General features: G+C 39.3%; 1 protein-coding gene across 2 annotated transcripts; it reads right to left on the reverse strand.

Annotated features, from left to right (window-relative positions):
- Window positions 1-3,031: 3,031 nt before the first annotated feature.
- On the reverse strand, window positions 3,032-27,451 carry SCG3 (secretogranin III). 2 transcript variants are annotated; one of them, XM_064722055.1, is made up of 12 exons: window positions 27,160-27,451; window positions 26,418-26,470; window positions 25,817-25,862; window positions 25,507-25,722; window positions 24,353-24,495; window positions 23,066-23,227; window positions 22,579-22,756; window positions 20,631-20,747; window positions 10,433-10,516; window positions 9,704-9,832; window positions 7,666-7,746; window positions 3,032-3,586 (listed from the first exon to the last, which is right to left on the reverse strand). In XM_064722055.1, exons 1-12 carry the CDS (start codon window positions 27,242-27,244, stop codon window positions 3,468-3,470), a joined length of 1,413 nt encoding a protein of 470 aa, XP_064578125.1. In that variant the 5' UTR covers window positions 27,245-27,451; the 3' UTR covers window positions 3,032-3,467. The 2 variants fall into 2 exon arrangements, with proteins under 2 accessions (XP_064578125.1, XP_064578123.1); XM_064722053.1 differs by having other exon boundaries at window positions 7,678-7,746; window positions 27,160-27,396.
- Window positions 27,452-27,973: the final 522 nt, after the last annotated feature.

The raw sequence follows: 27,973 nt of genomic DNA on the forward strand, positions 1-27,973 counted from the left end.
ACATTCTATCCTCCCACAGTCTGGGACATTCCCTGGTTAGGGTTAGGGTTAGTGTTTAGGGTTAGGAGATGAGGATAGGGTTTGGCATGGGGTTTGCATTAAGGAATTTGGGATCAGCTGTCCTGCCTGGGTCCCCTCCCAGCTTCTTGTGCACCCCCAGCCGCCTCAGGGGTGGGGTGAGGAGCAGGAAAGGCCTTGGCTCTGTGCAAACTCTGCTCGGCAGAAATGGAAACATCTCTGTGTTATCAACACATTTGTGTTTCCAGCACAGATCAAAATATAGCCCTAAATTGGCTACTGCGGAGAAATAAATTCTACCCCCACCAAAAGCAGCACACTAATGTAGCTTGTAGTAAAGTGTTTAATAAAGTACAGTATCAGAAACAATAGTCTATTAGAAAAGCTCAAAAGGTGAATACCATATATATTGTACTTATTACATTTTCAGTCATAATCTAGAAGTGAAGGGTTTCTGAAGGATCCAGCAGAGATAGAAACAACACAGAAACCGATTTTTGTCAGTTTTGAAACAGAGATGTGCAGTTGTTGAAAATACCTTTCTTACCAGGAAGAAAGCAAGCACTATGATTTACTAATTATGGCTAAACACACAGCAGTGCATGTCAGGTCCTAATGTGTTCCAAGTGTTCCCTGCAAAATAAGTACTGGTCTGCGATGCAAGCTGAAACTTGCATCATTGGTTTGATTTTATTTTGGGTAAGTCACAGCCCTTGAGGAATGCAGGGTGATTCATCAGGCTGGCTGTGTTTCACTGTCTGCTTCTGAAAGGTGTGATGTACAGATAGATGTTCATTCAATGTACCAGCAATGGAACCAGTATTTGAAGCATTCAAGGAACAAGTTCAGTGGCTTGGGCAGAATGGAAAGTGAATTTAGTTTGAGGAACCATAGCTGTGATTTCTGGTCTATCTGTCAGAGGCTTGCTCTGTTCTCACCTACTCATCAGGCTGCTCCAATTATCTCCATGTGTGCCCCCAGGGATGCACAGCAGAAGGGTAAGTACAGAACAACTCCAAGAATGTGCATACTCTGAAATACAATCAGGGCATACCCATTGTTGGGTTTTTGTTTTCCTAAGTTATGCCACTAATACTTTGTTCAAGCTATACAATTTGCAAAACTGAGAGGTTAACAAGTATCACCACACACTGTTCATAGTCACTGGTCACTGCTTGATGACATCTGCCCTTTAGTACCAGACTTGTATAAGGACAAAATAAGAAATTAGTTTCCAATGAAAACTGAAATTATTCTTATACTACTCATCATGCTGACAAGAGAAGGAAATTTGGGGTGTTTTTAAAAGTAGTCATTGGAGAAGAACAGTCTGTCCTTTTTTGTTTTTTCAAGTGCAGATCCTAGGTCACTGCCACTTCCCCTATCTGTAGAGGTCTGTGGTTAGTTACCATCCTCCTGATTTCTGTCATAAATCCAAATTTGGGAAACAGTTTGCTTTACCCACGTGATGGTCACATAAGAAAGGAAGTCAGAAGCTGTTGCAGAATGTAACTGAGATCTACAGAGACATAAAGAAATTCAGATCTTTGGGAACAAAAGCAAATAATAATAAACAAACAAGAGGGTTTAGATGAGAACAAATGCACTGATTTAAAATAACATTAATTCTTTTTCCTATTTTTTCTATAGAGTTTCTAAGGGACTATTTGTCAGGGGAAGCTTACATTGATTACATTTTTGAATATGATTTTTACCATTAGTGACTGATACTGCAATTCAGTGATTCACATCAGGATGTGTATGAGCAGGCAGTGATGATGTATTTTGTGGACACTAGAAAACATTCACTGGCTTATGTTTCATCAGTTTGCAAGGATTTATGCTGTTACACCTCAGTGTTATCACATTCACTTAATGCTGATTATCAATAATGCTCAGTTGACAATTTATGTTTTGCAGGGATTCCAGAGTTTACTTCAGTTGGCTGAGAAACATTGCTCAAATCTCCTCCTCTTTAATCTCCAGCTATGAGGAGGAAATGACCCAAGGAGTGACTTAACACTTAGAGAACTTTGTAAGGCAGTGCTCTAAGTCAGTATCTCCATTCACTGGCAGGCAAATTTCAACCTCTGCATCAGATAACATTTTTTAACTGTATCAATCTTAGAGATATTTTAAGTTAAAAAAAAATAAATCAGAGAAGGGATGACCTCAATTATGAATGAATAATCTGTAAGTAAAGAGTATAAAGAGTATAGTGCTTTCCTGGAGTTCCTCTACTCAACTGAGTCTTCTGGGACTCTGTTTGAAATTTACCTTTCTAAATGCTTCTTTACCTTTGATCTTGCTTTGTCAGTTCTTCATACATAAAGTTATCCACTCACGTTAAGGTAAAAGACCTCATAAACCATTCTTCCAAAACTTTGTTAGTTGAGGAAGAAGAATGAGGATGACATTTTTGTTTTTCTTCTTGTTTCTTTGGGAAGTACCAAATTCTTGGCTCATGCTAGCATATATAGGCCAAAAAAATAAAATAAGTTCTCCAAGATAATACTGCTCAGCACAGAACAGAGGTCAGTAATCAGACCACAGCCTTGATATCCAGAGATACTGAGATACAATAGATTCTTTAAGTCTTTCTGAAAAGCAGGGCTCCTGTTCCTAAAAAAACCATCTCTAGTTGCAAACTTCCCTTTCCATACAAAATGACTGGAATTGCTTTCTTATTTTTTTTTTCTTTAGAGAAAGCAGGGACTATTTACACTTGCTATCAGGATATTCACATCAGGAATTCAACTAATTATGCATGCACAGTCATCAAATGCTGCAAAGAGAATGTTCACACATGCTGAAGAAGAGAATATTCTTCTAATATGGAAGGCAATTGTAATGTCTAAGATTTAGATTTATCAATTAGCTAAGGACACTACAGTCCACATTACAGAATACTACATATAGAAATAAAAAAGGATAAAAAAATTGTTAGTATTTAAAACCAAAATAAATGAATATAAAATAATATTAAGATTAATGAAAACTTAATTAGGCAAATTATTTTCAAATACTTTATTTAGAGAACTATGTACTATTTTCTAATAATGCCCCTTTACATAGTTGCATCTATAGAAAGCTTGTTGAGTGAAAGCAAAAAAATGTAGCATTAAAAGAAATTTCCATCAGAAATGATTGGTTTAGCTACAAAAGTAAACCACAAACAATAAATCAAAGAGAGCATTACAGAAATATTTACCTTGTCAAATAGAAATTCAGTGTCAGAATTTGGTGTTTAGGGTTGATTTGTGAATGTAGGAAAATACAGTATGCAGAAAGTGAGTGGAGCACTACAGCTCTTCATTTCTGTCTACAGTTGTCAGTACAATGTAAACAGAGCATTTCTAATGATATCCTCAAATTAACAGATCATAAGTCATTGAGCCAGGAGTGGGGGAACTAGACTAGATTCCTACAGGTTTGGCAGTCACTGACGTTTACAGGCTGCCATAGATGCGTTTAATTACATCAGCCTCCTCCTTGTCCAGGATGCCCTTGTCCACATAAGCATCAGCTTGCTGATCGATGAAATCTCTCAGCTTTGAAAGATCATAGTCTGAAAAACAAGAATTCATTTGCACAATGAGTCATTGCCATTACACCGCTTCACCTAAGACACAATGTCATTGCACATTTTATCCAACCAACGCACTTTATCAAACATGAAGAGAATTCTCTCTAAGTACATCTTGTGAAAACATAAAAAACCTGAAAATAATCTGCACAAAGTATCTGCACAAAATATCTGCACAAAGTCTTTTTACACAGCACACTGCTTTTATTATCCAAGAGAAATGATCATCTCTTGCTTTTGATTGATTGCTATCAAATGTTAAAGCAAGAATATTTTCCAGTCCAGGGATTTAATGTTTTAGTCTGCACAGCAAAAGCTGTTGTGCCCTATTATTTTCACAACTGTCATGGAATCAAAAGAAAGTATTAAATAGACTATTTCCAGTTGAAATCCCAGGAAAATTCCCACTTACTACCATTGTAGTGGAAATGAAAGCAACTCCCTGAAAATAGATCAAAATAATACAATTATTTACCTCGATACAGAACATAATATTCTGCTTTGAAAACTACTGCAGTGAGCAGCCTTTGTGACAGTGTTAGTGTCAGTTTTTGACAATCTTCCTCTGTCAATCTGCAACAGAGTGCTGAAAGATCCCTCCTCTTTTTCCAATAGATGGATGCATCTATGAAGCCTGATTCACACCATATGCGTTAAATAGACTTTTCCTGTGCTGGAGAACATCACTATTTTCCATGGAAAGAATTCTGCAGCAGAGCAATTTTTCAAATAACGTAGAAAGGAAACCTGTGGTGTAGTTGTGACTCTGGCAGCACATTCAGTATATTCACATATAAACACAATAAAGTTTCAGTTACATAATTAACTGGATAAATGTAAAGCCTAATTTGTTAGAATCAGAAGAACAGCAATGTTTTAAATGTTCATACTAATTTAAATGAATCTTTGAATCTAAATGAATTTCACAAGAATGAATACATTCTGAATTTTTCAGTATAAATTACTTATTCCATAGACAGAGCCTTCAGAATACATTAAAACTGATTTTGCAATGTTCAGTGTATAACATCACACAGCAGTATGTGGAAGAACCTTTTTTCAAACTGTGCATTCTTGACAAAATAGACAATAATGAATTTGTGGTTTTTTAGGTTTCAAAAATTGACCAAAACAGAAATAGAAAGATATTAAGAAGCAAATTGATGCCTGTGATCATTTTTACAAAAGCATAAGGCAATTTCAAATGAGTAATACAGAAAATTTATATTCAACATTCCCCACTCCTGCAGAGGTGTCCTCTCCATATCTGAGTTAGCAGGAATTTTGCCATTTGCTGTACTGAGGGGAGGATTTCCTCTCTGCTCTGTTACTGTCATTATTCACAAGAATGTAACCTGCTTGTGTCTCCATCCTGTATGAGTAACAGGGACAAATAGTACTGAGTTATTTTGTAACTGGGATGAGTGATTTTATTCATCTTGACAGAATGAGGATCTCCATTGAAAGATACCAAGGAATGGAAATGAAGAACATACACTAAATTAATTTAATATCCACATTTTTCAAATTAAAGTATCTGTGCTTATTTGACTTCTAGAATACTTTTTCTAACTCTAAGATTATTATGTGGAGATGTGAAGGTTTAATTTCTAAACATCCTGTATGGGATTACAACCATTATGACATTATCCAATTCAGGCTAATTTGTATATCTCGCAGCAATTTAAATTGGGGTTTTTTTTCTAGAAATTGATAGCTGCCAATTTCTAATACTTATTTAGAATCTATTGTAATTAGAAAAATCAGCCTTGGATGCTGATTCACTGCAACAGCTGCAGCATTACATGGAGCTGTGGAACAACTCCAGTAAATGAAGAGAGATCTTATTTGCATATTCAGATGAAGCCATTTGCCATTGAAATTAATGATAGGATTTACTTTCATTTTGAAATGGCTGCTGTTAGTGGTGTGAAGCTCTGAAGTATCAAGTGTTTGCTGAACAATCCTCATGCTCTTTGCCTGTACTGGTTAAATGCTCAGCTCTGCAACGGTTTCAAGCATCAAGCCAGGTCTGGGAGATGTGAAGGACAGGCCCATGGAGTCTGAACATTGTAAACATTTATCTTTAAATCATCCCAGCCCCTCAAGCTTACCAGCCTCCTTAATAGGCAATTGATACTTCCAAAACTGCCTAAATGCAAATCAATATTTCCAGGATTTTTACTCATTGAATTAATAATATCTACTGAAATTCATACAAAATGAAGGACCCACAAACATTCGCTTGAAGAAAACCTAAACCTCTTCAAGGGTATTTGGTGAGTAACCCAATCCATGAGTAGGGCTGGGAAAGTCTGGCCATTTTAATACATGAATTACTTTGAGAATTGCTTTTCTGCCAGCCCCCAGGTGCCAGCTGGAAGTGGAGAAATGATTGATGAGCACAGCAACACCACCTAATCTTGCACTGAAAAACACTGCAATGCATTTATAGTTAGATAAGCTTACCCTGACTGTACTTTTAACACCATCCATGGGGAACTGAATTAGCATTTTACAAAAATAAAGAGTATGAAAAGGCACAATAAAGATGATGTATCAGAAGAGTGAGAATACTATTCTAATTTTGTCATAACTTGCACTCACTTTAAGGCTTATTTCCATTGTCAGAGGACAATAAAGATATTTTAGTGCAAATGAAAATCCATCTACACAGATATATATATCTTCATGCATTCACAGGCAGATAAAATGCTATTGATCTGCAGTCACGGCCATTTTCAGACTGCAGCAGTGCAGAAGAAAGATTACAACAAAGAGGAGCAAGGGGCTGCTCAGGCAGCACGTGGGATACAGAGATATAATCACACATGATGGAGATCTAATTACATCAATGAGTACATTGCTAAACAGAACCATTAATTAAAATTGGCAGGGAAACTCTCGACCAGATATGCAGCCCTGCTGCTAACTGCTATCCCTGCCATTGTGGGGAAGTGATTTGAAAGAGGGGAATGTTTTTTTTATAGTCTTTCCTCATACAGCTTCTGTACAGAAAAATGAATGTGTTGGGCTGCAGGCATGCACTCATCTCTGAAATGGAATTCATACACACTTCAACACACAGAGAGGATGGATAGATGACCCAGGGCTAATCTCATCTCAGATCACCCTCTGCTTGGCTGGTGCAAGAAGGATCCTTCTCACCAGGCGCCAGTCACAGCCCAGGGACAGATCCCCTGGCTAGGAACCTTCACTTCCAGAGCAGGCCATGGCAGAGCACACAGCCAGGGCAGAGAACAGGGATGGCAGGCTGGCTTTATGTAAGAACTTGAGGGAAAAGATGGTATGGAGCAATAAAGAGCTGTGAAAAATAAAGGAGGAATTCTGCTGCTGTTCTGTCCCTGCCGGCAGCTCTGACACAGCCCTGCCTCCGAGGAAGAGGAAAATGCTGGGACAGCTGGAGAGCAAACCCTGTGCAGCTGCTTCAGCCACTGCTCCCTTCTACACAGCTTTGCATATGAGAGCTACAAGCCACTTGAGCTGATTTGGGCAGTAATCCAATGTATTACAGTGCTACTGATAAAAGTTTGTATCTCAACTGTTCCTGCTTGTGGAGCCAGACTTGTTGCCGTTGGTGCAGGCACCCCAGCCAGATGCACTGAGCTCCTCTAGACATACCCAGACATTTCAAATGCATCTATCTCACCTACAAGGTCATAATCAAACAACATGATGAGCTAAGAAATGCAGCACTAGCCCAAGCTGGCACAGCTACCTGGGGACAGGCAGCCCACCATGACTGTGGACAGCACAAGAGTGACTCCCTGCTGCTCAGTCTCTCTGGGTTTGCGGCCAGTGGCCATTCGACCCAGTTTACATTAATCTACCTTAGTTCACTATTTATGTTCATTGGCTTAACTTTTACATGACCTGTATTATTTAACTCTACCACCACTAATGACCACTATAATCTAGACAAGCACAGTTTCGCATTACTATTATTTAAGGTATAGCACAAGTTATACAACACAATAGAAATTACTTGCTTTTTAATGCATATGGTGCCCACCCCAATGTCAAGACCTTTTACTTCATACCTTCTTTGTTACCTTGTTTATTGTGTTTTTTCAGCCATTCTATGTTCTTCCTGATTGCTTCCAAATATGCCTCAGATTTCCCTGGAGGAAAGGACGAGAGAGAAATCAAGCACTTACATCAATGATTGATGCAGCTTGCTTAACTGGGTGAAGTTGGTCACAGCAAAGGCAGATTAAAACTATTCTTAGTTTCTGTTTAAAACCTGAGTCCTGTCAAACTCAGTCAGGCAAAATTCCCAGAGATGGTTAGCAGGTGTTGCCTGTGCAAGATTAGTCATACACAAACTTAAGATCGTGGTTTTTCTGATCTTTATGCATAACTTTTGGTGGCATCCACAGTAACTGCGTATGTGGATTAAAAACAACCTGTAGCTTTTTGATCAACATAATTGTTCAGCAAAGAAAAAGATGTTGAGATAGCAAGGAATGACTTAATTAGGGCTGAGAGCTTTCAGTATTAAAACTCCTCCATACAGTAGTACTAGCAGCAAACAGCAAACCTAAAATTGTAATATTTTGGAAAGACAACTTGAAATGTATTTACTGAGAAAAAAAAGGTATCGAAATTACCATGATAACTCCTTGTTACAGTTGAAATTTAAAGTGATGGCTATTTTTGGACCAGAAAGCACACAGGACACAATTAGTACAAGGATTACCTAATAAGGCCCCCAAGAAAATATTCCAGCTAATGGATTTTGAATTCTTTGCTTGGCTGGAGCTTTATTGATGTAATGTTCTTACATTTGTCAGGAATAAAAAAACCTGGTGTGATTAGTGTATAGAAGGTTACTATTGCCAACTATGCATGTCTGCTCCTGTTAGTAAATGGATACAGTATTAGATATACCCTTATTTTTGAGTTGGCAGTGCAGTAACTTCACAGTAAGTTAAGCAAGGGCATTGCATGATGAGATAAAGAACAAATACTGATCCAATTTGAATTTCTAAAAAGCTACTGGGCTGAAGATAAAGGAAAATAACCTGAACCAAACTGAAAAGACAAACCTTCAAGAGACAAGCAAAATGTGTTATTTATCACTTCCTACCAAAAAGTATTGAGATAACTTTACTGTGAAATCAGACAGTCACCTTGAGCTATTTTCCTCTTCCATGTTGAAATAAATAAGCTGCTGGAAAAAATGGCACCTTCCCTCTGTGAGTGCACTGCCCACAGAGCTGAACCAGGTGACTGATGGACTCCAATCTACTGCAATCCTGATTTCTGCCATTCATTACTGAGCAGCCTGAGTGAAAACACTGCATTCCAAAAAGTAAGAGCATCAGACACCACAGGTGCAAAAGAAGCAATTTTGTTTAACCAACTGATTACAAAACATACTTATGCTGTACCCTATGCAATAAGAACTCACCAAAAGGTTTCTGCACCAACAAACATTCTCCTTCAAGAGTTCAGCACAATAAGGAGGCACAATGTCCCCTGCAGATTTGTTTTCAGACAGAGTAGCTGATTTGCACCCAGGAGACTTCAGCCAGTACAGTGTAATTCATGCTGAGGCATGATAAAAATAACTGTACTACTGTGCTGTATTTGCTTAGGGAGACACTAACTTACTGCAATGTTTTCAATGTTACATAAAATGGGTTGATTACTGATAACCTTTAACCTTTAGCAGTGGAAAATGTAAATTGTATCACTGCAGAAGTCCTCACTGCCTTTGAATACCAGCTTGCTCTAACACAAACTATAGAAATCAATGGGCCTGCTCAGATATTGAATAATCTGGCCATCCTGAAAAGCCACGGATGCAAAGAAGCAAAATTTCTTTGCACTACTGGATCAAACTGCATTTCCTATTGTTCTAAAGGGGTCTCTGAATTCTGTGAATGTCTGCTCAGCAAGGGATGTAGTGTGATATGTTTAAAACTTGGCAGATAAATACACTTCCAAATCAAGCTCTTGTGTGCTGACTCCCAGTGACTATAGACTGAAGATATTTATGCTAACACCATGGGAAATCAATACCAAAGAGAGGAAAAGACTCCAATCACTTGGAGAAAAAGCAATATTCTGTACCTCTGGATTCTTCACTGTTTCCCGCTGCATTTTGTCCTTCATTTTTTGTAGAATCCTTTGAAACTTCATATTCCTTTTCCATTTTAGCTGCTTCTTCCTTTGTACTGTCTGCTTCTTCACTGCTCTTGTCTAAAGAAATAACAAAAGCAAAGAATTTTGTATCAAACGTCCAGGAGCATTTCCCAATCACATCAACACAATCCTGGCAAGTAAAGCATTGAGTGCTGGTTGAGGAAGAGCCTCATTGGAGCCTGTCCCAAAGGGGTTCCTAAAGGTCATCTCTACTCCAGGCCTCTGGAAAGAGGAATGCTTGTTTCTGCTCTCACAGACAATAGTTGAATACAGGTGACTGCAATGCAAAGGCACATTTCTTTGTGCAGAGAAAAAAAAATCTGTGAAATTTGCATTTGCAACATTCAAAGTCGACAAATAATTATTTTTCTTTATTATTTTAGTATTAAAAAGCACTGATACAGTTTGCTTTTGTATATGTGTTACATCTGGACTCCAGTGAAGCAAAAGAGAGTGAATATACTTCTCAAAACTGGGCAATTAAGTGAAAATTTCTCTCTTGTTGTGTGCTTGGACAACCAAGCTGTGGCTTGGTGCAGGTCCTTGGGAGACTGTGGCTTTAACAAGCAGTCAGGCTGCCAATGCAATTAGCATACTTTTAACTGAATACGTTAAAAAAAAGTGTTATTCCAGAAAAGAAAATTGTAGACTAAGTACCTGCTGTTAGTTTTGTCCTGGTTTTAGTGGAAGGGTTCTCAAGCTTCTTCTTTGTCTGCTCAGCTATCATTGTATCTAAGTTTTCTGGAAATCAAGGCAAAACAAAACCAAACCCCAGTTATTCTCCAATGGATAAGATGCAGAATCCATACTATCATTCTCCCCTACAGCAGTGTGAATGGTAAGTAGAAATCTAAAAGTACAGCCTTCACCCTTGCCCCTGAACAATTAATGCAGAGCCAATGCTAAAAGAACAAATATGGAATATTGATCAATCTTATTAAAAAAATTAACAATTGAATCATGACAATGTGAGTACCAAATAGCGCCAACATGCATAAAGTCAGTAAAAGTGTGCATCATATTCCTATTCCATATTTCAGTCATGTAAATCACAAAATACTGATGACTATCTGTAGCAATTTATTCTGATGAAAGCAATGAAAGACTTTAATTAACTTCACAAAAAAGACAAGACTCTGCAATATGTGCTTCATCCTGGTGGGAAAACACTATCCCAAACTGCCTGTGTGTCTCGATTTTATATGGTTTCATTAGAAAAAAAGTCTAGTAAAAGGTTTGGAATTATATTTAGATGAAATAAACATGTAAATTGAAGAGATGAAAACAAATACTGAAGTCAAGCATTTACCTGAAAACCAACTAGGCAGCCATGGCCATGTATACAGCTCTAGAAGACTAGAAAATGTATTTCCATGCAAATTTCAGGGCTGGATTAATCTAATTTGAAAGTAAAAGCACCTCTTCATAAAAATGGATGTTTCAGATATAAACATTGTATGGTTATGTGGGAAAAAAGTCCTTTTGGTACCACACGTGGTAGATATTCAAAATACAGATCACCTACAACCTGCCACGTTTCCTCAGTCATATTATGGATACAGTGTAGAATTTTCCTTCCTTTTATTATCTTTTAAAGGTTCAGTTACACGTGGATTCAAAATTTCATACAAACTATCTTGTTGGTGGGTATTTTTGAGAGATTTAGTTTTGAAATTTATCAAAATTCCATTTGTATAAACAGCTGAAATATTCAGTGTGTGATGTGGGAACTGTGGCAGAATAGATATAATAATGCTAATAATATTTTAAATCATATTTTCTGTATAAGGCCAATATATTATCCATCAGCTGGGAGCATTTTTTCCATTAGAAAGATACCTTAGGTTTCAGCATGAAACCTAAGGAGTAGTTTTTAGTAAGCATATTTCTCTTTGTGGCAGATCAGCATAAGCAATTGTGCCTCCCATCTGATGAGAAATCACATAATTCTGTCTGCCTGCATCCTCTATATTTTGTTATTTACATAAAATTAAAATGTAAGCAGTATTTGTTGGCACCCTGCCTGATTGCACCCTCTCAATTCTACATCACATCATGTTTTTTTGTGAATATTTTCATTTGGTACATATCCCTTTAATGTGATTTCTGACCTTGCCCCACATGCCCTAACCAAAACAGGTCTGGGCTGTGTTACAAGCTGGATCAGACATCCTGGTGAAATAAAATGAAGCTAGAATTATAGTGGTGGGACTGATGCCCCACTAATCACTTGATCCAAAGCTTCTCTTTGAAAGCTTTTTACATTGAAAGGACTGTAAACATCCCTTTCAGTTCATTTTAAGATTCTATTTTTCATCCTGAATCAGTACCATACTAGTATTCCAACAGGACTATAAGGATTTCTCTGTTGCAAGAGGCACAGTTTTTTGGATAAGATTCCACAGTTAAGAGCTTGAAAACCCTTTGTAAACTCAAACAAATAGATTATTCTCCTTCACTAATTCATGCAAATGCAAAAATGTCACTGATTTTGGAGCTTAATCCAGCATGATGTATTAAATTAGGCTTAATTCTAAAAAATAAAGTATTTAAAATTTTTAATTTTACACATATATAAGTGCCTTTCATGTTCTTCCTTTAAAATGTCTGCATTTAGGCAGTAAGTTTCTATTAGCAGGAAATAAAAAGACTCCACCAAGAGATAGATTAATAACCTGCCAAGACATCTTTAGATTTAAATGTCTGACACTGATATTTCTGAAAGTTTTTGTTCTGCTGAGAGACTGTAGTGTTTAACAGTTGTACATATATCCACATACAGCACGTGCTGCTGCAGGCAATGGGATTCATACTCCTCCATTATTTATTCACTTCTATAAATAGCATCGGGAATTGTACAGTTCCTTTGATTTGGGTAACAATTTCATGTGAGTTCACTATCACTCCTTGGTGAGTACAGAATTGCTTTCCAGCCCCATGAAGCCAAATGAGGCAATGCTAATGACGTGAGCTTTGCCACTAAAGCCAGACTGAATGCCATGATCACTGTGTTCCATTTTCAAAGCTTTGTTTTGTCAGAAGGATGTAGACAAACTTACAAGACAGGCCTTCTAACAGGCACTACATTTAACAAGAGAAGTGGGGGAGTTACCCTGCCAGCTGGACGGCACATCAACATGGATCTGAACATTTATAATCAGCTGCATTTCCTGAGTGATAGAGTACATGTTTGAGGGCCTTGTTTGATGTGTATCCTAGAGAGAATATTGCCAGATAATCCCAGCTCTTCCTGAACAGGATTTATTGCTCTTGCTCCTCATCAAAGGTAATGCTTTAACAGCTGGTATTGCTTCAAAACATGTTTGTACCTGCCATGTGTGGCTGGGCCAGGGCTGAGCAGTGTTTGCTCTGAGCTGCCCTGATGGAGTGAATCATCCTGTGGAGTGAGCTGTGCCTGTGAGCAGCTCAGCAACGCTGTCCTGGCCGGGTCTAACAGGGATTGATTACTGTTCTGGGGCTGTCTCCTTGGCAACCTCATTTGCACAGGGGAAGAGCTTAGAAAGGTACTGACCTTTCTACACGGCTGGCCACTTATTTGAAATGGCACTAATTAAAACAACAGGACAATAACTACTGAGCTAATGGAAGTGACCCAGGCTGGTAAATAGGTCAGTGCTCTGGCACAGCTTTCTGCAGAGCAGGATAATCTCATCATCCAAGCAGATACCGGAGTCACAAGATCTGCTTTCTGCCTTGCCTCACTTTCTAACTGCTCTTTGATCTGGGGTGACTCACTGGAGCATTCATGCTGCAGGAGGGTTCTGTTCTGAGTAGGCTTTCTGAGACATCCTAGGCCCAGTTCCTACACACTGATAGATGCTTTTAATTCCACCAGAAAATGCAAATTCCCAGCAGTTTTGAAACTATAAAGTCCCTCAAGTTGGGCATCCAAAAATCTGAGCTGCATAAACCCCGAGTGTTTTATCTTTACTCTAGGAGAATGTACTCTGGTTACACCCTCAAAATTCATGGGAAAAGATACTACATGGATAACTATTACAAATTAAATTACTATGTTCTTATTAGAGAGGCAGAAACTAACATATCCATCTGAGTATTTAATGGAATTGGTAATGGAAGCCTGACATGGACCTTTCTCAATAGACAGATTCATGGTGTTTTCCAAACTCTTGCAGATTTTCCTGCAAAGGGTTTTCTTGTGCATAATTGTCCTTTCACATTCTATCCTCACCAAATTGACTGAAGCTGAGATTCTATGTCATTAAATTGCCACAGAAAGACCTGCTTTGCTGTTCTGCTGTCATACAGCACAAAAAGACTGTGTTTATTAAAGGAGAAAATGGATCATCAAGGTACTTAAGATCACTTTTAACACTAGCTAAAAAATAAGTTTACTTAATGAGTTCATACACTCCAACTGCTTCAGCTGGAAAGCTTTGTGCTTGTGTGACATGCACATATTTCAGGCATTAAGAAACCACAGTTCTCCTAGGGCTTTTCTGTCTCCTGTTGTAGATGATCCTTAAGAGTTTGCAAGGCTATTTTCCATTTGTGAAAAATCTCAGCATTTGCTTGGGACTATTCTACGGGAAGAGTAATTCTGATTAGTTCTTTGGACAAGTGCATGTCCAAGAACTGTCAATATCCATTGGATTCCAAAAGCAGAGTTTGACCTTTGGTCAGCTATAGGTATATCAAGCATATGTCACATAAACTACTAAAACTGGGATGAACAAGAGAAATTTCTCCATTGTGGAATTACAGATGGGCCTCAGCCTTGCAAATCTCCTCCTGCTGCTCTCCAACTCCCTGCCTTACATGTCAAGATAGGGAATTTTCTTTCTGAATCTCCCAGTTTGACTGATTTGATGTGATAGAGTGTCTGAAGCCTAATGCTGCCATGAGGAGTGACACATCAGGTGACAAGTCCCAGCTCATGGCATCACTTGTAAAGAGATTACAGGTGAGACAGTCAGAGTGATCTGAAATTAGGACAGCAGCAGTATCACTTGGCAATCAGGTTAAAAGCAACTCCAAAAGTAAAACACAATTAAATAGATGTGCTTTGAGGTAAACACAGCTCTGACCAAGTCTCCTTTATCATCCTTATTAAATTCCCTACCTCACAGGCCATTTCTCAGATTTATCCTTTTAATATTCTACAGGCATTTCTTTTGCATTACTGCAGGTCTCTTAGAGCTGTGTGGTGCAGTCCTTTGCTAATCCTTTCCCATGGCCTGTGCAAACATTTTCTGTGTTTTCACAGCATGCCCTTCACAAGCATGATGGTTTGGGACTGAAGCAGCACAGGCTGCCTCTCCTGCAGGAGTGGGATGGAGTTTGAAATGTTCAGTGACACCTTCTTTACCCCACACCCACATAATCATCTCAAACTTATGGTCTCAGAGCTCAACTGTCAACAGAGTGGCTCTGAATTCAGAAAGAAGGGAGGGGTTTATGGAGATATTAAATACAGTGAGAAAAAATAAAAGCTTTGCCCTCCTTTAGAAACACCAACCACTTGGGAAGGTGCAAAACCTGGATTTTCAGGAACCAAGCAATATATTTGTCAAATAAGATACTATGAGAAGATGGAGATTTCCATCCAGTTGGGAAAGCACAGAAGAGGCAGTGAAGGGAAATGGAAGAAGAGGCAATATATTTGCAAGAAATAATTGCAAATTCAAATGGTAGAAAGTGACAAGCAAAGGAATGACCTGTAAAGTATTTATTTAGATTCTTGAACACATGATAGTCATGTAATGTGGTGGGAAAAGCAATTAGTGAGACTAAAACTCCTGGATCTCTCCCAAAACATAACTTAGAAGATTTAGAACCTGTGGATACAAAAATACTACACCCTCACACACAATGTCACCCTCAGGTGATGCTCAGTTTCCTGTATTGTGTAGTGGTCCTGGTCTTGAGAACTGTGAGGTCACAGACCTTCCACACCATAGCCACCCATTTGTTTTATTATGCGGTGAGTCTGAATGGGGGAAAATAGGAGGTAAGATCTAAGTAGGGGAGAAAAAACCACATTCATGTGTTTATTGAAATGCAGAAGTAGCAGGGGACAGACATGGAGGAGGTTACAGAAAGGACAGCTATAAAGGGGCAGTGAGATATGCAATCAATATACTTCCTAGATTCCAGTCTTGCCTGGGATCTTTGTACACTCTCTGTCCCCACATCATTTTATCTTATCTCCGTGCAAATGCACCTTGGGTTTAACTATTTGCATGTACTTTACAGAATCACTGCTGCTCCTCCATATTCAGCTCTCTTTTGAGGTGTCTCTGATTTCTACTTTTCAGATATAGTACAGTAGACTGGCATCTGTGTGACTTTAGTTCACCAGATAAAAAATAAACAGCAGAGAAAAGAGCTGCCTGAAATTAAATTACTCCCACTGGCAGCTGTATGCATCATTCACATGATAAATACTGGGTAAGGAAAATCACTAAAAGGCAAATAAAGGCAGGGAAAAATTTGTTAAATAATTTAACGTTTATGAAGAAAATTTGCAGTAGCAACAAAGAGACCTTTGGAAAAAAAGGATTCTTAAAAAGAAAAAGATTGTATTATGCATAAATGGTTCCCCACATGAAATACAGTCAGTGCCCTTCATGGCCCAGGTCAAAATGAACAAAAGGTCCACATGACACTGTCCATATCTCACTTGTAGCCTCTGGCTCTGCTTTAGCCAGACCTTCCCTCACCCTCTGAAATCACAGGCTGCATCAGGGAGCATCAGCTTATGGTCACAGTGAGGAGAGGAAAGATGATGCCAGAGTGGGCTGTGATCTGCACTTTGCCTCACACTCTTGGCTCTCTGCCTGTTCTTGGCTAGCTAAACAAATATCAGGATCAGATCTTTGGCCTGCAGCATCTGTGCTGATGAGAATGTCAGGCATTAGTCACATTATTCACACAAGTTCTCCTTTCCCAGGAAAAGGCCAGATTGTGGCTACTGTGCACTGGCACACAATGGGGAAATCACAGAGCTTTGCCTCCATCAGAAGTGGAGCTGAGGGAGGTACCAAGAATGAATGCGAGAGGCTCAACAGCTATTTCATATTCCTTAGTGTGGAGAGGCAGGGATAGATCAAAAATCAACATAGCAGACTTTCTGCCTCTTCTCCTTCCCCTTTCACACAGCCTCAGTCTGCCTAAAAGCCAGCATTATAATAAAACAATATTCCAGCAGTTCTTTAGGAAAGGATCAGACTAACAAGGGCTCGTAGTCCTCCCCATGAACAATCCATCTCCCAGGGCTCCTGTGTCCTGCAGCTTGGTCCTCTCCCCTGCTGTCCATGAAGAACAAACGATGTGAGGGTGGAGAAGGTAAACAGAGACATCTGTTCATGCCCATTTCTAACACACACAGTCTCCTACTCAGTCACGGGGGACAGTGTGGATTCTGACAGTGAGTCAGAGCCAAAGGGAGAGGTGTGAGGGCTGGCCTTGGTTTGGGCTAGGGAGGAAGGCAGCTGGGACTCAAACACTGGAATGATTTCTCTGTTTCCCTCCTAAATAAAAGGGGGTTTGCTCCTCAACCAGTCTGCTGTGGGCTGTGTGTTCTACACTGTGGCTCCAGTAGTCTAAATACTTTACCACAAGGAGGTAAAAAGTGGGATGCCCTTCAAATAGAGCAAAGCCACAGAGTTCTTAATTTTCTTCCCAGTCTTTTGCCCCTTTCTTTTCTCCAGTTGTGGAAGACACAGTATTTCTCTATCTCACAGATGTATCTGTGACCTAGAGAAGTAGTGATGGCAAAAGTTTGTGCTTCATGTGCTATTCAATAAATGAGAACTCCACACAAGGCTACAATGTGCACGTAACTAATCTGCATTTTTAGGGTAATAGCTTATTGAGTAACATATTTTTCACTTGGTTGGGGTGGCAATGAATACATTTGCTACAAATCTACTCATGTAAGGAGCACACTGCAGGAGAATATAATTAATCTACTGTGTAAAAAGGATTCATGTGTACACACTGTTGTCTCTTAAGAATTTGTCTATCATGTCTGAAAGCTGTATTTTTATGGCCCCAAGCCTTTAATTGCAAATATTTCCTAGAATGGTTCTAAAAATCACTCATTATTTTGGTCTTATTAGTAGGAGACAATTTACAGCAGTATCTGAACAAACTGGCTGACACCAGTTGTTCCTAAGCTATATTATTAAAATAAAAAATCTATTACAAAACTGCAGTTTACTTAATTACTATAAATAGAGTTTTTATCAGAAGAATTTGCTTTCTCTAACAGCATTCATAGCTAAGAAAATAAAGAGTGATAGAAAATGGTGGCATTTTGCCACAGCAGGATATTTATCAAATAAGGTGCACCTCAGCTGAACACACATTTTCTATCAGTTTGTTGCAGGCTCTCTTTAATGCTTCCAGAGCTGTACTTTCTGAACACATACTGTAAAAGGTAGGCATTACTTTTTCTCCTGATTCATACATATGAATATGCTGATCTGGGTTTTCTGTATTCTGTTACAGATTACATTTAGCATATGGAAAGCTTTTAAATATGTATTACATAATATTGAATATATGTCTTAAAAAAATAAACTTATTCCTTTTTTCCATGTAAGTGCATCTGTATTTTTCTTGCACCACACTGCAGCTAGATCCTTTGTAACTTAAAGCTAAACCCAATAACATCAGTCACTGCTGCAGCAAAATACTTTCCTCTAGAGTAATATACAATGATGATGACATAATGCTGTGGTTTCCAAATCCCAAGCCAGCTGTTACTGGTATATGCATTCAAATTCACTGTCTCTGCACCCCTGTGACAGGGAAAAAAGCTGCACCTTGTGACTTGATTCAGTAAATGATTTATCATTTTGAATGTATAATTCAGAGGCTTAGCTTACGCATGGCTTCAGTCACAGAGTGGGGAAAATTAATTTAGGCAGTTTCCAACTGTAATAAAATGGAGAGAGGATGTAATCCATCTGCACAGACCCAGTAGGTATTTTCCACCAAGTAGCACAGAATCTGCTCACTGATTGTAGACTGAGGAAACAACAAAAAGCTGCCAATTTTTTACACTGATTCTTCTCTCTGACAGGTATTCATACTAATTCCTTTATCTGCTATAAATAACCACAGCTGTGTACCAATGTCCTAATCCAAACTGCACCAAGATACACAGTACCTATCCAGCTATTACAGACTACAGAATTTTAATTCAGTAAGAGTGGCAATAAAACTGCTGCCATGCTTAAGGACAGTGCAAGTAGCTAACATGCTCCTGTGGATGCTCTTCCTCATTATTTGAGAGTATTAGCTCAATAAATGAAGGTCAGCTTTAAAGCAATTTCTCAACAGCAAGTCTAAAAAAAGAATACCACAGAAGCAACCTGAGAATCTATGAGAAAGCTTTTTCCACTACAGTAAGGTGCTTTGATGGAGCACAAAATCCATCTCTGCATAAATCACTCATTTGCAAGGCAGAGTCTGGATACATCATTGATAGTCTTACTTGAAATCCAGGCTAAATCAGACCTCTCAAACTCTTAACCCAATCCTTGCCTTCTGTACTATGTCATCGAGGCAATTTGTTTCCAGGGTTACAGTATCTATTTGCTCAAAGAAAAGTCAATGTGAACAATTGCCCTGAATTTTAGCAGGAAAAATGCATTCCTAGTGTAATTCCATTATCTGCATGGTCTTGCATCAGGGATGAATTTAGCCTATTAAGTTTTGGCAATATCTGATTAAGCCATAGTATCTTCATTTCTAGAAGGACACTGAAACCACTGTGCTTAAAATCAACCATTTCTTTATGTGCATCTTTCTTTAGATGTGCTGGCAGACAGAGAAATAGAGAAATGAACTGAGGCATAAGTTGTCCAAATATTCCAAAATTCAAGGAGATTTTTTGGTCAGATATATCATGAATTCTTTAGAAAGGAAGTGAAATCATGCACTGAATGTGAGTCATGATTCACTGGATCTTTTGTAGGCAAGTAATTGATAATCAATCCATACAGTTACAATTTCATCAATCAAGTATCTACAATGGAGAAAAACCATTGCCAGTCATCTCTCTGTGACAGGCTGATTTATGAAGCTGAGAAATTTCCCTGATGCAAACAAAAACTTTTTAGACTAATCCAGACCAGAAATACTTCAGAAAAATGAAAGTTTTGCAGAGTTTGTACAGATGAGCCCTTCTTCTGTAGGTCAGCTTGTTTAACTAGACAGGCTGCCTACAGTGAATAGAAAAGAGTTTGTCAAAGCCAGGAAATATGTGTGAGACACAAACCAGGCCATTTCAAATTCCCTCTTCAGGAAATGGTAACAATTTTACGAACCCTACATAGCCAAATCCACTCTAAAATGGATCCAGGAAAGAGTGTTTCAAAATCTGCTCCTGTGCCAACATGTAACACTCTTCAGAGATGAAAGGAGTTTTACTTGATGGACAAACTTAGCATTAGGTCCCATCTAGTCCAGCTACCTACAGTGAGAGATTAAAGGAGTTGAAGTGCTGGATTATTTCTGGGAAATGCAGGTACCTAACCCGCTTTAATCGACCAGAGAAAACCCTAATATTCCCCTGACATAAAGTCATTGAAATAAATTGTGCTTCACCGATAGGAAAGTGTAATAATACTCTAAATGCATATCTGATATATTACCTTTCCTTCATTAGAAGGAAATATTAAAGCAGTATGGAATTGAACATTGCTGTAGGGAATGATCAATCATTTAAAAGCTTTAGCATTTTCAATGAACAAAACTGAAACAGGTTTCATAAGAGCAAGGAGGATGAGAAGATAATTATCACTGCTGGCAGAGGAAGAACACACCATTAATAACAGTAGTATAAAGTATGTACTCTCACCAAGATAGGAAACTCCTTCTTCTGGTGTGATTGTTCCATATTTAACCATCATCTTCACAAAATCAATCAGGGTTTTCATGATAGTTATCAAGGTCTCTTTCTCTTTTGTCTCTGACTCTGTGTGAGGGGATGAAGCAAAACTAGTCAACCTTCAGGTAACTTGGAAAAACTGTTTTGCAAACTGTGCAAAATTCATGCATCAAGAATGACCTACTCATTAAAAGAGAAAATGCTGTGTTGGATTAGAATGAGAACTTACATACATGTTTCTTTATAAGCTATCCCTGCAAAGTACATACTTTAAAACATCAGGGGTAGGTTCTTCTTCATAGCTTTTTGTCTTGAGGGGCTGTGTCATAATTGGAAGGCCAATGGTATTAATCCCATTTTACAGCTAAGAACACTAAGCACACAAAGATGGAATGATCTGACAGTACAAATTGATGGTCACAGGGCAGATATAGGTAGAGTTTTCTAGAGTATGTCATTTTTCTTTTATTTGTTTGTGAAGTATTTAGTAGATCAGTCTGCTCTGTATGGAAGAGATCTTTTCTCCTACAAGATCCACAGGTTCAATAACAAAAATATAAAGTGTGCGAAATGAGACTGTTGCTTGGACAAGTCCATGACTTGCATACTGGGACAACAAAGCATTATCTGGCTGGGAGGATCATCACTTCAGAATACGATACAAAAAAAATTATACAAATAATCAGGTTTTGGCCACACTTACCTGCTTCTTAGCTTTTCTTTTCCCACTGTGTTTATGTGCTGAGCAATGTTAGTGCTATTTCTGCATTAGCAGTGTGAAGCTCCCCCATCACAGTCACACAGGCTTCCCCCACTGCCCAGGCTGTCACTGAGGGACCCAACAGAGCCAGGGGCCCTGTCAGTCAGGGACAGTCAGAAACACACTCCCAACCTTGGCAGAGGGCCAGCCACTCTGGAGAGCTGCTGAACAGGCTTTTTATTGCTGCCTGCAATTTAACACACAGCTGTAGGCTGCAACTGAATCCTCTCCTCCAGCTCGATACAACCTGACAGCTGAACACATAAAGCAGGACATGTGCAGCCAGTGGACCTGGCTCTGTTTGCTTCATAACCTGTTAAACCCAACAGGCCTGCCTGCATTGTCAGCAGCAAAAGGAGAAGAACTAGCATGCAGAATTGCCATGGGAAAATTAAAAAGAACCGGAAGAAGAATTTAAAGTTTGTCAATTGGACTTGAGCAAAATATGCCCTCAGGTTTTTCATTTTAGGTCTCCACTCAGGTGCACATGGGGATAATTTGAAGCAATTATTAATGCTCTTGCAGGACAAAGGATCTAGAAAATACCATCCCCCCCATCCCTCCAAAAGTTAGAGAGTGTGTGTGTGGCTGCAGAGAGTGGGTGTGTGTAGAGGGTGATGACACAGGGCAGTGGCAAGGAGCCACAGACTTGTCTGCAATAACTGGAAGCTGTGGTGTCCAGCACCGGAATAGGAAGAGACTGCAGGGCTTTCACTGCAATAAACAGCAAACCTGTGGTTTGTGGAAAGGCTGGGAGGCTCACACTAATTTACTGGTACCATCACTGTGAGGATCCTACTGTGGCTTGCTTGCATCTCTTGGCTTAGAAGACATGGATGTTACTGGAAAGATCTCTGGGGAAAACTACTTGCCAGCTTTTCATCATGTCCTTACAGGAATTAAAAGAATTCAGGGCTCCTGAATCACACAAGATGGAAAGGGCTGTCTAGGTCACACTCTTTGCAGTTCTGAGTGTTGCTCTTGCCAGTGTTTTGCCATCAAAATCACTAATCAAATTAGTTTCTGCTATGTATCTTACAGAACATTTTCAAAACAACTAGGGAAGCTGTGAGGGAAGAGACAAGAGGAGGAGAAAACAGAGAATCTCAATTTTTAAAGTTTTTTCCTAATATTTCTGTAACCACACGAATAGCTTACCTGAGTTAAGACTTTTTAATAGTGCATAAAAATTTGGAAAATATTGGAGGTCTTCGAAATTGTCTTCAGAAGGCAGCTCATTTCTTCTTTCCAACACATTAGATGATGACCACGTGTTATCCAGTGTATCATCAACTTCTCCATTAATGAGACTATCCTGATCAGATTTGCTTGGTGTCTCCACATAAGACATAATTAAAAAAAAATAAATCTTTAAGCACATTGCTTTTGATGATGGAGTTAATAGAGTAAAAATTTCTCATGCCAACAACCTCATGCCAACATTGTCCTAATTGCAAAGTGAAAACTATAGTAGTTCCTCAGTTATTTCAATTGACATCTTAAATTTTTAACCCATGATTCTGTTTTCTATCAGACAGAATTTCTTTAAGAACACCTCGTTTCCAGATTGAACTAACTATTCCCTAAAGAGCAGAGTACTAGTACCATTTGGCAAGCAGGACAAAATTATTAGTTAAGAAATTACCATTCTTTCCGGTTGCTTTTCTTTTGTATCAATATCTGCTCTGCTAGCAGGGTAATCAAAATCTTCAGATTCCTTCTCACGATCCTTTGCTTCATTTGCAATCAGCTGTTGTAAAACCTCTGCCACTTCATCTTCCAGGGTATAGGCCTGACTCTCTGTGATCTGTTAAAATATTTGTGCAGAGTACTTATAAGATACTGTGCTTTTTCTAGATCAAACATCAATATGAAACCTGATATCAATATGAAAATAGATTGCTGTATGCTTGCTTCAAAGCTGAGCACAGCCAAATGTGGTGTAATACCTGTGTGTACATACAGACATGTAAATGTGAACATTTATAACACTCCTATACATATATTCATAGAAATACACATCTCATCTGTGTGTACACATAAATTCCACCCATTCACACATACAGCCTTCAAACCAAACCTGTTTAGGACTTAACACAGTGGAGTGCAGCTTGAAAGATGGAGCTGCAAGTGTTGCACCTCCCTGTTTGTGTGTCCATGTGTGTGTATATAGAAATACATATACTCTGCAACACATCTATGGGCAGTTGAATAATTACAACAGAATTCAGTAATACAGAATAGGGGAAAAGCAAACAGATTTCTATGATGTCATTAAAATGTTTTCTCTTTGCTTCATAACAGCTGTCACTTGAACAAGAAGTCTCCCATGCAGCTGTCCCACAGCCCCCTCTGTAATCAGTGGGGTGCAATACTCAGCTGCAAAATCTAGGGCTCAAAACATAAGGTGAGTATTTTAAAATATAAAGATCCCAAACGGCAATGGCTAAAGCCATTGAGACATTCAGGGGTCAGAGACAAATCCACTCTTCCTAAAAATCAGGAATGTAAAATATCTTCAAGTAGCCAGCAACATTATGGGTGTGCGGATGATGCTAATCAGCATTAGGTGGATAGGAATAAGCTCAGACCTTTCCCCCTTAAGTACAGAAAATAAATTAATAATAGAAAAGCACTCAGTGAAAATCAGAAGACAAATTAAAGGAAAAATGAGGGCAGAGATGGGAGGAGTACAATCAGTGAATGTTTTTCAACATAAGAAACATTCTGCAGTTTGGCCTATTTTGTTGCAAAGACATCACAGGAACAACAATATTACTGCAGAACTCAACCAGCAAGCCCAAAAGCTCTAGAAATTTGCTTAGACCCTGAGCCCCACTCACTTCAGACAAAGAGTGCATCTGAATTGTTTTTAGAAAAAACATTAATCCAATCCACAACACAGTTAAATGACAATTACCAAGATACTTACTAGCCCCAGATTTAGAAGCTTTGAAACAATCTTGTCAAACACTCCTCTGTCATTTTCCTCATAAATTCTTGCAGCAATTTTTTGAACAATGTCTTCAGCAGTTAAAGGAGTGCCATCTAATTGATGGAGGCCATCTGGGTCGTCTGAAAGGATTACAGTTTTACTGTGTGCTGTCCGTCCTAACTCGTTTAGATTAAACATCTCATAAAAAAATATCTGCCCACATCTCTTTCTCTTCAGAACAAAAATGCATTTTTGATACATTAGGAATATACTTTGATACACACTTCGTAAGCCATTAAATTGTTCTTTGTGTCAATTTTCCACATCTGAAAAATATCTTTCTGAGTGGCTCTTCTGAAAGAGCAGAGATGAACTTCAGGACCTTACTTTCCTGTTTAGAGAAAATATTGGTAGAATTTCTATATCCACTTATTTGTGTCTTCCTGTTATCTACTTTTATTGTATGGCCACTTAGATCAAAACAGTTCATGACAAACATAATCTTGTTTGAATTTCAGCAAATTAACTTTTAATTATGTAATTGTTACCTATGGCAAATAATATCATCATGACAATGGGAGAGGGAATACAATGAGTGAGCTTTGGTCTGTGATCAGCATACTTTGATATAATTAAAATTATCCTGAGCTAAATGCTGCTTACAATTCTCAGAAGACTCACTTAAACTACAAGTCAATTAACTACTCCTGTAGCAAAGGCAAGTATTCTTTGGCCTTTGGTAATGTCTTCTAGGTTTGTGATTATGAGAATTATCTAAAACTGCACATAATATTTGGAATAAATATATGTGATTTAGCTGCATATGGAAGTGCTTCTTCCTCACAAACCAGAATAAATATATTTTCATCCAAAAATATGTCCCATTTTCCTTCCATCAAATCGAAATTGCTGAAAGACATTACAAATTACACAATTAGACTTTCCTCCAAGGAAGTCTGTTAAAATCAAGAGCAATTCTTTTGTACTGTGTTTCAATAACCTAACTGTAATACAACAAGCAACTGGAAATAATTGAAACTGCACTCCAGCAACAAACAGAGCTCATGTTCAGTGGTGAATGCAACATTCATGAAAGCAATCAGTTTGCAAGAGAAATCTAACCCAGAAGTCACTGAAAGATTATGGAATACCTTGGAATTTATAATCCAGCCCGCTTTTAGTGGAGTCAAAGTCATCCACAAGCCTGCGGTTCTTGGTGGAGTCTGCATCATCAAGGGCCACTTGCTGTTCATACAAAGAGCTCCTAATTGACTCCCTCTCCTTCTCGTTCCTTTCTCTTTCTGCTACCGATTTGAGCAGGTTCAGGTCATCAACAAAGGAATAATTCCTGAACTCTGGCTTGTTTTCTGGAAAATATATCAATATCAACATAACATAAAATCTTACACCTCTTTAAATACCGTTATGAATATTGTTATAAAAGCAGGAAAGATGTTTTACCTGTGGGAGCTATTTTCCTATTCTTGTCTGCCTCAGCTTCAGCAATCTAATATACAAAAATAAAGCAAATAAAATAGCAAACAGGTAGAAGTAATAAAATGTGTGATCTCTTGATTTATCAGTATTAGCAGAGGGCTTAATGCCTGATTTTCACTCTTAGTAAGAAGTTTGCCCGAATAAGTACAACAGGAATAAGCACAGGAGACTTTCATCAGTACCACCCATCCTCTGATCAGAACCAGACCTTATGAGAAGCTGCATTTTAAGATAAATGCAAATTACATTTTCCTTCTTCATTCCAAGCTCATGCTATATTCCCATAGGATATCAATAGAAAGGCATGGTATATCTGTGAGCTGTTGAAGCTAACAACCTGCTTTCAGAATGCTGGACAGTGAAAGTCTATTTGCCAGTTCTTAAAAATTACTGAAACCCTATTTTGTATCTAACCCCATCAATAATCACTTTACTGACAAATCTCTTTTTTTACCCATTCATTAGCCATTCATGATATTCATGGATCCAGTACCTGAAAGGCTAAAAATATTTATAGGAATTCCACAAAAAGAAAAAAAAAGTAAATAATTATTATTTCACTTACCTGTTCTTCCAAAGGTCTTTCTACACTTAATTGTCTGTTGTGTATAGCTTTATCTAGAATAAACACACACACATACATATATATATATCCTCAGTTATATGATACAGGCAACTACAAAGAGACAGGACATTTTTCTTTAATTTATAGTTTTCTCCAGTACAACATGGCGTCTTAAATAGGATGCCAACTGCTTCCTTTATTTTTTTTTCTTGCAAAAAAAATTCAGTGTTCCTAGAAAAATGGGAACACAATAAAAAAAAGTCAAACCTTTAAACAAAGCATGACTGGGGCAGAGGGAGAGGTTCTGCAAAAGACAGAAATACAGATATAGACTCAGCAACCTCCTTCTGATCAGAAAACTCACAAATTGGGGAAAAAAGTACTGAAGGAGATTGACTAAAATAGCAATAATCGGATTGGCACAAGCAAGAGATTAAAAATCTCCTCCATCCAGAATACGGCGGGAGACTGGGAGAAGCAAAGACTTGTGCCGACACTGATGCAGAATGGATAAAAACATTGCTTGGAAAAGATAGAAAAAATTCGGAGCTTTTCCCTGTCCCTTCACTCTAATATTAGATTGCAGCTTCAGTGATCGGTGTCTTGCACCCGGAATATTGCCGCCTTAGGATCTCACTGCTTTTAGCCAAGCGGCAGGAAAGTTGTGACCATCCTCTATCCCCATCCCGCAGAAGTTTCCCCACCCGCGGCAGAGGGCAGAAGGCTCGGGGCGGGCGCTTACCTGTGCCCGCGGGTCTGGGAAAGCCGTGCCCGCGGCTCGCCAGCAGCGCCAGCACCTGCAGCGCGACCGCCAGCCCGGGGAACATGGTGCGGCCGGGGCCTGCCTCGCACGGGAGCCGCCCGCGGGAGCCGCCCGGCCCGCAGGGCGCTGTCCGGCCCGCGGTGCTGAAGCTAGGGGAAGCCGCTGCCCGGGGCTCGGCCCCTGGAACCCGCGCCCGCAGAAATGGTCGAGCCCGGCCCCGGCGGCGGCCCCGGGCACGGGGAGGAGCGGGGGGCGGGCCGGGACAGGAGCATGCGCGGGGCCGTCGCTCCGCGGCCCGGGCAGCGGCGGCGGCCGCTCCGGAACGGCCCTGGCGGCGCCCACCGGGCCCTGACGGCACCCACCGGGCCGTGGCAACACGCACCGCGCCCTGGCGGCACCACCGGACCCGGGCAGCACCCTCCGGCTCTGGCGGCACCCACGGGGCCTTGGCGGCACCCACCGGGCCCTGACATCACCCACCGGGCCCGGGAGGCGGCGTTCCCAGCCGGGCTGACAGCGAGTGTAAAGCCGGTCGTGCACAGGCGGCCTGTGAATCACTGCCTGTCATCTGCTCAAAGCCTCTCCACGGGCTGAATTACACTGCAGTGACTCTTCTTACGACAAAGAGAGGACGTGGAGAGTTTAATTATAGCACATCTTGCTCTTTAAAATTTAGAATGTAAAAAAGCACAAATGACAATAAGCATGTAAGCTATTTCTGAGCGTTTTTAATATTAAAATTTAGCCCTTGTAGGCGCAGAACAGCAACAAATCCCCAGGGATCGGAGGAAGA

This window comes from Zonotrichia leucophrys, chromosome 10 (assembly GCF_028769735.1).
Source record: "Zonotrichia leucophrys gambelii isolate GWCS_2022_RI chromosome 10, RI_Zleu_2.0, whole genome shotgun sequence".
NCBI lineage: Eukaryota > Metazoa > Chordata > Aves > Passeriformes > Passerellidae > Zonotrichia > Zonotrichia leucophrys.

Excerpts from the sequence above, each read along its gene's own strand:
- SCG3 (XM_064722055.1), bottom strand. The coding sequence starts at position 27,244 with ATGTTCCCCGGGCTGGCGGTCGCGCTGCAGGTGCTGGCGCTGCTGGCG. Across the intron at positions 24,496-25,506 it reads GCTGGATTATAAATTCCAAG|ACGACCCAGATGGCCTCCAT; the intron begins GTATTCCATAAT and ends TAATCCTTTCAG. Across the intron at positions 22,757-23,065 it reads AAAAGCAACCGGAAAGAATG|ACACCAAGCAAATCTGATCA; the intron begins GTAATTTCTTAA and ends TCTTATGTGGAG.